Source organism: Primulina eburnea, chromosome 1 (genome assembly GCF_022965805.1).
Source record: "Primulina eburnea isolate SZY01 chromosome 1, ASM2296580v1, whole genome shotgun sequence".
NCBI lineage: Eukaryota > Viridiplantae > Streptophyta > Magnoliopsida > Lamiales > Gesneriaceae > Primulina > Primulina eburnea.
Window position 1 is genome coordinate 4,350,696 of NC_133101.1, and position 11,151 is coordinate 4,361,846.

At 29.9% G+C, this 11,151-nt stretch overlaps 1 protein-coding gene across 2 annotated transcripts; it reads left to right on the top strand.

Moving 5' to 3' along the window:
- The first annotated feature begins 586 nt into the window (after positions 1 to 586).
- LOC140823275 (dolichyl-diphosphooligosaccharide--protein glycosyltransferase subunit 1B) lies at positions 587 to 5,535 on the top strand. 2 transcript variants are annotated; one of them, XM_073184535.1, is made up of 9 exons: positions 587 to 724; positions 919 to 963; positions 1,468 to 2,099; positions 2,450 to 2,597; positions 2,988 to 3,167; positions 3,279 to 3,347; positions 3,943 to 4,032; positions 4,888 to 5,040; positions 5,268 to 5,535. In XM_073184535.1, exons 1-8 carry the CDS (start codon positions 620 to 622, stop codon positions 5,005 to 5,007), a joined length of 1,389 nt encoding a protein of 462 aa, XP_073040636.1. In that variant the 5' UTR covers positions 587 to 619; the 3' UTR covers positions 5,008 to 5,040; positions 5,268 to 5,535. The 2 variants fall into 2 exon arrangements, with proteins under 2 accessions (XP_073040636.1, XP_073040646.1); XM_073184545.1 differs by having other exon boundaries at positions 5,280 to 5,535.
- The last annotated feature ends 5,616 nt before the right edge of the window (positions 5,536 to 11,151 follow it).

The window sequence follows — 11,151 nt, forward strand, 5'->3', positions numbered from 1 at the left end:
ACCAATAATCTTATTCTCCTAAAACAAAATCAATCATTTATTTGATTTTTCCAAAATATTTTCCCGAAATATTTTGTTTGGATTTTATACCTCTCAAATAAAAATTCATCGAACCGAAGATATTTTCCTAAAGCTGTTGTATCAAATCATCCAAAAATATCAATGCATTTTAGTATTTTGAATTTTGGTCTAAAATGGTAACATTTTAAAATGAAACAAAAAAATATTATAAAGAAAAAAATATTGCTATTATTAATACAAATTTTAAGATTTGTTTTATTACTTTATAGGGCTTTTATTAACAACAATCTAGCTGAAGAAAATTATAAATAGACAAAATCTCAATATATGTACGTAATGTAATTATAAATTTTAATAAATATATTAGTAATTAAATTGCATGGTTTTGAAAAGAAATACTAAATTTTAATAATAAATTTGGTCTTTGAAAACATTATTTTATTAAAATAACTAAATATATTAAAAAATATAGATATACGAGTAAAACTTAAAAATTATTAAAATTGACATTTTACTTATAAATATAATAATTGTTAATTTTTTTTAATATAAAAATGGACCTAATTAAATTGAAAATCTAGTCTTCGACTGTACAACGATGGCCGCTGCAATGTACGCTCTCTTAGTACTCTTTGCTACGTTGCTCGTCCGAGCTTCGTTGGCGGCGCCTCCGGATCTCCAGATCGTCCAAGCCGAGCGCCAGGTAAAATCTCGATTTGATATCTTGTGTCGATTTTTTTTTATCTTATTTTCCTATGTTAATTATGCATTGATCATATTGATAAGCTCTTCTGAGAAACAGATTTTTGTCGAATTTCGGGAGAATGATCTGTTTATTCCTCCATTTTTTTATGTTTTTCTCATAATTTAAGTGACGAGATTCTGTATCTGTTGCAGATTGACTTGACTTCGCACATTGTTAGGGTTTATTTGACATTAAAGGTATTCATCGTCACTCGTCTATACTTTCATTTAATTTTGTTTGATAAATAGACTAACTTTATCTCCAAACTTCAACTTGTATCGTCATTCCTCTTATTTTTCAGTTTCAATCGATATGCAAATCTTTTTGGTGAAAACTTATTTTTTTTATAGTGATGCTACTTAATTTTGGTAAAATGGTCAACGAAATGCAAAATGATAGTTTTGTCCTATTTTTATCTGGAAAATTCCAAATTGTTGGACCAAAAGAGTTTGAAGACGTAAATTTAATTTCCGGAATTAAAAATCATTGTCCAAAGTTCAAACTTTATCCCATTAGTATCCGAACTCGAACAAGTAGTGACTTTTATCAACAGACAGCTATTGGAACAAAAGAGAATCCTGGTTTAACAGTTCCTGAGAACTGTTTGGTGCTTCATGTATTAGATATTATTCGTCTTGCTTTTTCCATGCCGAAGCTTAGATTTGTGGATTGTGCATCATACAATGATTCTCTTATTGTAGGTCGAGAATATTGGGGAAAATCCTGCTTCAGAAGTTCTTCTTTCGTTTCCACCCTCACAGTTTGATCATCTAGCATCTGTTAAAGCTGCTGTAGTTGTTGGCAAGAAGAGGAAGAAATCATATGTTTCTCTCGAAGTCAATCCAACTAGCCTCCCCAGTGGACCAAATGGAGCCAAATACTATGCTATATCATTGCTTAATTCACTGTTGAATGGTGAAGCCACCACTCTAGAAATATATTACATTTTGACGCACTCTCTTGAGCCATTTCCATTAGAGATAAGCCAATCAGAGCCTCAACTAGTATATTACCATGACAGTGCAATTATACTATCGCCATATCATATCAAACAGCAAGCAACCTTGGTTAAGACTCCAAGTAACAAGGTCGAGTCATTCACTACAGTTGAACCCACTAACAAAGCTGGTACCGAACTGAAATATGGGCCATATGAGGACCGTGTTCCTTATTCATACTCCCCTGTTATAATTCATTTTGAAAATAATCATCCGTTCGCTGTTGTGGAGGAGCTTGAGCGTGAGATTGAAATTTCTCATTGGGGGAGCATTCAGGTAACTGAGCATTACAGTTTAGCTCATGCTGGTGCTAGGCACAAAGGTGTTTTCTCGAGGTTAGTTCAACAGTATCTGAAATTTCCGATCTTTTAAATAGTTATATCTATGCACATTTGTTACTGCAGATACTTGTCTAAGTTAAATGTGGTAGTCCACTAATATTGTCCACATATTTTCTAACCAAGCAGCTACTGATCATTTGCGCATCAAGCTTTGCAATCTGGATTTTTACGAAGCATGTAAAAGAAAATGTTGGGATACTGAGAATACAAAAACTAACTTTTTCTTGCGTCTAATCATTTATTTCCCTTGTATAATTGATGTTTAGACACTTTAATGCTATCTAGTTTTCTGTACAAACTGAAATGGCTTGGTTTCTTCAATCTAACCAAACTTCTTGTGATAGGGTTGAGTATCAATCTAGACCCACTGTTAGTGGTGTCTCTTCATTCAAGCACCTTGTGGCTGAGTTACCTCCCCGAGTTCATTCTGTCTATTACAGAGATGAAATAGGGAACATATCTTCATCAAGATTACGCACGAATTCCAAAAAGGTAACATTCTATACTCTTGGTATTTGCATGTGCACCGACGAAGACTGGGAAAGATGATATATTTTTGGCTGCTGCTGAGGATATAACTTATATTTCATTACTCTCTTTTTCCTGTTAACTTTTGATCGCTTTACAATTGTAATTTGGGTTCAAAGTATTTCAAATTCTTCCATGTCACCCATCTAATGATTGTATATAAGATCAATAACATATCTGGAAACAATTTGAACATTGCACCTTAATTATCAAAATGCAGGAAGGAAAACAATGTTATTTATTTCTAGAAACTTCTTCTAGCCTTTTGGTATGCATAGTCACTGGTATAAAGTATACAGAAATATAGAAAATAAAAACCTCAAAATTTTGAATTTGTATTCTGTTTTTTTGCAGTCAGAGCTGTTAATAGAACCACGATATCCTTTATTTGGGGGCTGGAAGACAACTTTTATCATAGGCTATGGTGTGCCACTGCATGACTTTCTTCTCGAGTCCACTGCTGGTGCACGTTACTTAAACTTCAGTTTTGGCTGTCCTCTTGCTAATACTGTAGTTGACAAGTTGACAATCAAAGTGAGAACTGATAACTCAACTGTGGCAATATGGGTTAAATAACCACTGTTGTTTCAGGATATTGCTGTTTTTTTTTTTTGGAAATAAGTTGACTGTCTATTGTATTTGAAGGTTGTCCTTCCAGAGGGTTCAAAAGATCCTTCCGTCAATGTTCCTTTCACAGTTGAACAGAGCTTGGAGGTAATACTTGTTGAATTTTCTTTACCATCTTAGTGAACAAGCCCAATCAATATTCAACCTAAAGGCTAAAACCATTAGAATCATAATATTGAAGGACATCTAGTGAGAGAAGTTTCTTTCTGTTTCATTATAAGCGCATATTTCTTTTGTTCTTTTCTGAGCACAAGTGCATCTTTCTTTTTGTTCTTTTCTGAGCTGGAGGAGGTTTGTTACAGATGGTCTTGAATATGAGATTTTGTCCCAAATTTGAGACCTTGCCAGATGAGCTATGAGTCATCGGCATAAGTGTATCTTTCTTAATAAGAACTGTTTCTCATCTACAATTTTTTACATTATATCTGTCGACGGCGCAGAAGTTTAATCATGTCATTAGCCAAAGAATTTATGTGCTTCACTGTCGCTGGTGAAACTCTGTTTTGAAACAACCTGCTACTCAATATGTTTATTTGGGAAAGGTGATCTAAATTTGAGTCTCTCTCCAATTATACAGCCTACATTATCTGAATTCCAAGCTTACCTTCGACTGCTACCACTATCTAGTTTGGAATTTTGTCACACAGGTGTTGGTAGGTGTTTTACATTTTTATCCTTGCAGACCAAGTATTCATACCTTGATGTGATTGGACGGACAGTAGTGGTCCTGGAGAAGAAGAATGTTGTTCCTGAGCATAATATTCCTTTCCAGGTAAACCTGTCGATGTATTAAACCTGATTTTTGGAAATTATGACTCTTTCCTAAATTACACTCCCTACTCAAGCTGGAATTATAAAACATTTGTCATGCTCGCTCCTCCTTATCTTCTGAATTATTCCCCTTCTATAATTAAGAAGAAAGGTGTTTCTATTAGAAATGCGGGACAAACATTTTCCATTATCCAATTGCCTGTGAGTTCAATAAAATCTATTTGTGTTGAGTCCATAGATTTTGAGAACTTTATCTAAAATATACAGATACAAGTGTGTGTGGAGCTATATAAGAATGGTTTCATTCATAAAATGTGGTACATCTAACTCAAAATGGAGTGCAATAGTAGTACTGATATGTATATTTATTTTTGAGATGCATGGAAAAGTCATTCTTGGTGGACTTTTCCCAACATCGATTTCAAAATTGCTAGAATTTACCAGTGTTTACTATTCTTTTCTACTTTTGATAACTCAAGGAGTGCAATAGTAGCACTGATATGTACAGATACTTGTGTGTGTGTGGAGCTATATAAGAATGTTGGTACATCTAACTTAAAATGGAGTGCAATAGTAGCATTGATATGTATGTTTGGTTTTGAGATGTATGGAAAAGTCATTCTTGGTGGACTTTTCCTAACATTGATTTCAAAATTGCTAGAATTTACCTGTGTTTACCATTCTTTTCTATTTGATGAATCGAGGTTGGGAAGAAATTTACATTATTGTTTATGTTTTATCTAAGAGTTGAAAAGTCTAGAACACTTGTTTTCTAGCTGGTACTTCTCTATGTTTCTATTTGGTTTCTAACACTTCTTTTCTTATCATTCATTTGCTGTCTCAATTGCTTGTGCAGGTGCATTACAAGTTCAACCCAGCATTTATGCTCGCAGAACCGCTGATGCTAGTTTCTGCATTTTTCCTTTTCTTCATCACTTGCATCGCGTACCTTCACGTAGATCTTTCCATTCGTTAATGAGGTTTCTAACAATTGAAGTAATCTAGTCAGGTACCTTTTCTGAGACATCTGAAGTTATTTTTGTTAATGCTATGTATGCTGTTTTTTTACTAAATCAATTAATCTGGATCGAGCTAGGCATTGCCTGATGGATGGTCCGGTTAAAATGATAGACATTATCTACACGAGAAACTTTCCTGCTGCACTAGTTCATGTTAAAAATATCTTGCAATATTTGGTGCTAAACTTTCTGATTTCTGCCTTTCTTTTGTGCCAAGTTTTGTTCTCAGGTTACTTGGAACGGCAAAACTTGACACCCGGGAAAATGTAGAAAACGTCTTGAAGTTCAAAGATATAGGCAACGAGTTCCTAGTGTGGTAACTAAAAAATTTACATCCTATTCAATATTTAAAGGAAGCAAACATTTTTACTCGGTCCTGTATCTTAGAAGATATATATAAACAGGATAACAATTTTTTATTCACAGTGGGATATGTTTTTGCTGTGCCAATACTGTTTATTAAAGAGTTGCTGTTTTCCCTTAAATTTCTTTATATGAGATCGCTTCGTCCTGCATGAATGCCTTGATCGTATATAGCTTTCCCAAGACACAGGTTGACGTGTAGGTTTACAGAAAAATTTGCATCTACCTTCCTGTTAGACGTTCGATTTACGCAACACACGGAGCCCATTCGGATATAGTGATTACATCTACCTTCCCTCCGGGGCGTCTGCATATTCAAATTTCGAATTATCCCATTTCAACTTCAAAGCCAAAAGCTTAACGAGTTGTGATCTTGTCTGTTTGCATAATGATATATTGCTTCGCATCCGTTCGTCTCGATTTCATTTCTTACAAGGAAAATTGATATTTTAATATTTCAAGTTTTACAACCCCGAGTTTGTATGTTGGTTGTGTGAAGAAACGCAATAATAGACGTTCAACAGCAGGAAGAAGAAAGGGGATTACCACCATGTTGCATGTTGGGTCATGTTCCATCCATTGCGCTATTTCAGTGTTTTATGTACTCTACTAAATATTTATTTATAAATTCATTATTCTTCACCGTCTTAGTAATTTTTTAAAATAAATAATAAATTCAAAATTATTATTTATAGATTTATAAAATAATAATCAAATTACTTAGCTTATTATTTAATTTATTAATTGAATCATCAGATTTATTTACATAAATAAGTTGAATTACATAAATTTATAATTTCGTTTTTTCATATTTATATTAACAATAAGAGTAGGTCTCTTGTGAGACGGTCTCACGAATCTTTATCTGTGACACGGGTCAATCTTACAAATATTCGCAATAAAAAGCAATACTTTTAGCATAAAAAGCAATACGTTTTCATAGATGACTCAAATAAGAGATATGTCTCACAAAATACGACACATGAGATTGTCTCACACAAATTTTTACCTAACAATAATTAAGATAACAAAATAACACTTTTTTTTTAGTTTTTTTTTGTCGGACTACCGACGTAGCATTGAAACAGGATATGTAATCGAAATTGCTTATGTGACAACATACATATATTGTTCATGTTCAACATTTCGAATGAAAAATGTAAAAAAAAAAAAAAAAAAAAAAAATTAAATTAGTGAACTAAAACAAAAAATAAGATAAAAATGAAAAACGTATTACAATATATCTAATATCTATATACCTATAAAAGTGTGGATGATTGGCAAAGTTTTTTGATTGTGATTTTACTACATTGCTCAAAAACTATACATTGTTTGTATTAATTGCATGGGCATTGGTGGAAAAAATATATAAAATTTAGGGACAAATTTGGGATAATGGATTTGTAATGTATTGATTATGTATTTAATTGAGGTATTTAATTTTTTGAACTCATTAAACACATGAGTATCATAGTGTTTTTATTTTTTTAATAGAAAATTGTAAAATAAGAAATTTTGAAAATAATATTACATAAAAATTGAATCGATATTCGATAATAAAAAATATATTAGAAAAATAATATTTTCTTCATACATAATTCTTACAAAAATGTTAAAAAGAATATATATTTAACTAATATACTATAAAAGTACAAAAAGAATAACAAAATTTTCCTTTTAAATTTTCTACTATTCTCATAAATTGTGTATTGTTAGATTAATTGCATGAAAATTACACAATCATTAAATACATAAGGATTAAAATAGTGTTTTTATTTTTTAATAAAAAATTGCAACATAAGAATCTTTGAAAATAATGTTACATAAAAATTGAATAAATATTTTATAATAAAAATACATTAGAGAAATAATATTTTCTTGATACATAATTCTTAGAAAAAATATTAAAACAATAGCTTTTTTTAATTTTAAAAAATCATTAAAAATATTAAAAGAATATATATTTAACTATTATACTTATAAAAGTGTAAAAATAATAACAAAGTTTTTCATTGTAAATTTTCTACCATCCCCTTAAATTGTGTGTTGTTAGATTAATTGCATGGAAATTTTCTACATAAATTATGGGAAATCTATGCATTAAAAATGAATATATGTTTGATAATAAAAATATATTTTTTTTATCTATAAACCTACGTAAGTGTAGATAATTGACAATTTTTTCAATTGTCAAAAGATAAAAATGACATCCTCATCAATACAAATCCAAAAATTCAATAAAGATATATTTGTAAATTTCTAATTGTTGTAAGTGTAAAAAGAAAATATCAATTTTTTATATTTATTCCACCTAATATATAATTAATTAGTAGCCTAATTATTCCACATCATATATAATTAATAGTCTAACAATTGCTAATGAATTATCACTACAATATACATTGATTGTAATAATTTATATCATTTCAAGAATAAAATGTAATTCCTAAATTAACTTTCTCAAATAATCCATCTTTATACTAAGTTTAAATATTTTATCCTTTTAATTTTCTTTCTACATGTTATTTTATTATTTTAATGCAATTTTGTAATTATATTTTAGTGTAGTTTCTAATTAAGTAATAAATTATAGTATCACATGAAGATATAAGAAAAAAATAATTATATATGCAATAGTACAATAACATGATAAGTATATAATAATATAATAATATGAAATTTAATACTAATATATTTTATTATTTTTTAACTAAGAATTGAAAGTAAAGAATTTAATAAATTATTTATTAGAATTTATATCAATAATTATGAATTTTAATATACTAATAATATCATAAAATACGAATCTGATAGAAAAATTAAAATATTTAGCTATAATAAAAGGTTTAAATATTTTAGTCGCACTTTTATTATATATATATATATATATATATATATATATAAAAGACAAAGTCTTTTAGTGGAATCCTTTTTACAGAGGAATGAGTGACGTGTGAGTGTTTTACATCCATAAAATTCCCGTGTCTTTACTATTCACAAGTTTTTACATTTCAAACTAGGCAAAAACTTGTATGAAACGGTCTCACGGGTCGTATTTGTGAGACGGATCCCTTATTTGGATCATCCATAAAAAAGTATTACTTTTTATGCTAAGAATATTACTTTTTATTTGAACATGGGTAGGGTTGACCCGTCTCACGGATTAAGATCCGTGAGACGGTCTCACATGAGACTAACTCTTCAAACTATATCTTGTTGTTTAGATTGTCAACTGGTTGAAAATATCATTAGAAATATTGAACCGTCTTTCACACTTTTCACGTGGTTAATATTTATAATTGTTTGAGAAAATCTTTCAACCGTGTAAAAATGATTGAAAACGAATTTTAAAAGCAAATTTTGAGTATTATAGGTTATACTTTATTATCAATTATTATTATTTCATTAATTTTGATAATATTTTGACGAGTTAGTCATAAATATTTTAAATTGACAATTATTTGTCCTTATTCTGCTTCACTTATATAAATTATGATTTATGCATTTATAAAATCCATAATCTGGTTGATTTTTAGGTTATTATACCTTATACGTGGTTCTTAGATATATATATTTTCAAAATTTGTCTCAGTTCAATTCATTCTATATATTATGCTAATTATAATTTATTATATAACATAAAATTAACGACTTGAATTTCAATTTGAGAAACAATTTTGAAAGTAAAGTATATAATTTCTTAATTAATTTATTCGCCTAATATGACAAAAGACTAAATCAATATAAATAAAAAAATGAATCAAATTATTTTAAAAAAAAATCAAATTTTAATTTTTATTAAATAATTAATATTTACGTGCATCGCACGTGCTTCTTGTTAGTATATTCTAAATGCATGCAATATATAATCCGAGAAGAATTGGGTCGATGACTATAAACATATTTGAATTTTAAAAAAATGATTTCCTTCTGCCAAAATAGGCATAATTTCAAAAATGGGATCGTGTATTTTTAATTAAAGAAGAAGATTATGAGTAAAAAGAAAATTGACTAGGATCGAAGACCAAACCCACCCGTGATCCAATAAATTAGTATAAAATTAAGAGACAAAATATGCCTATATTTTTTTTTATGTTTTTTGCCTTGAAAGAAGAAGAAGATTAGAATGGCCACCTCTAGTTATTAATTAATACTTCATTTGTCCCCTTTTCACGTTTACATTTGTTATACTAATGTGTGATTTTTTTAATTAAAAAAAAATGTATTGCCTCGCAAAAGTTATTTAGTATTTAAAAACTTTTACCAAACTATTTTTTCCGAATATTTTTGTAGATATATAATTTTATATTATTAAAATTTATAATAAATTGATTCAGTCAAATGAATTCACGTATTTAAAATTGATCCTGTCATATAATATGATTCAGAGAATCCATGATTTTCGTTGTTGTCCATGGAAAAGGTGACAAACATCAATTATTGCCTAATATCAATGTATCTAGTTTTATTTATCTCTTAAATATGAGGCATTCTATGTATTTAGTGTTGGAGAAATTGAAAATATTCGATTTGTTTGTTCGAGATAGTATTTAGTGCTTGGTTAATATCAGAGTCATCGTTGTATCTTGAGAAACAGATGTTCAATTCTCAAAATACATGTACGACCATACCTATATATGATAATTCTATTTGAAATTTGAAATAAATATAGTTTTTGCTAAACCGAGTTCTGAGTCCTTGATGAACTATCTAGATTTTGGTTTTGAAAATTGTATCTTGCTTCTTCAGTTCTTAAAAGCAGATCTCGATCTATGTTTTCCTACACTGCCAATTGCTTAGCTTCGACGAACGACAAACATGAATACACTCGGAGATCACAAGTTTTATCAAACACTCTTTAATATTAGCTGCACAAAGTCCAATATACCCAAGATCATCATGATTATTAGTGACTGTCTGCACTGTTAATAGAGAATGAAATACTACTTGGACATTAGTAAAACTTTTCATAAAGTAGGAGAATTCCTTCCCGGATTGCCAACAGTTATCCGTGTACAACTAAGAGTGGTTGATTGATTTGTTTACTAAATACCAGTAACAAGCAGCCTTGGTTATCTCGTACTACATCACCGATGCTAAATTGTTGTCTCTGCTCTTTCACAGATGCATTCATATTAAGCTTTAGTACACAAGAGCTAGGCGGCGTCCATATCCTCTCTGGATTTCCCCTCGATAATACTTCAGCTATTTTCTCTTTAGCAAGGGCTTTGCGGAAATCATGTAGTATCGTTGAGCTCTAGGAAACGTTTGCTGCTAGCGATTTCTTCTTATCACTATGGAGAAAATTTTAGTTTTCTCGCCAAACTGCCTACGTGTGAAGTGCGAAATCCTCAGAATCCGACTTAAGTAAATGTGCTTTTAGCCAAAGACACATCTCCAAGGTGCAAGAATGATTAGTTTTATTATTAATATTTCATTGGCAAAAACTTGTGTGAACCGGTCTTACCGGTCGTATTTGTGAGACGGGTATCTTATTTGGGTCATCAATGAAAAAGTATTACTTTTTATTGTGAATATGGATAAGGTTGACTCGTCTCACAGATTAAGATCCGTGAAACGGTCTCACATGAGACTCACTCTATTTCATTTCATCATACGTTATAATTATCATAAATCTCTCTAAATTACATGGAATAAACCTAAAACAGTCTTGTTAATTGAGATAAAGTGTTAATTACGAGTTTTGTGCTTCAGAAACAACCCTATATTTTTTTAAA

Excerpts from the sequence above, each read along its gene's own strand:
- LOC140823275 (XM_073184535.1), top strand. The coding sequence starts at position 620 with ATGGCCGCTGCAATGTACGCTCTCTTAGTACTCTTTGCTACGTTGCTC. Across the intron at positions 964-1,467 it reads GGGTTTATTTGACATTAAAG|GTCGAGAATATTGGGGAAAA; the intron begins GTATTCATCGTC and ends CTCTTATTGTAG. Across the intron at positions 4,033-4,887 it reads AGCATAATATTCCTTTCCAG|GTGCATTACAAGTTCAACCC; the intron begins GTAAACCTGTCG and ends TTGCTTGTGCAG.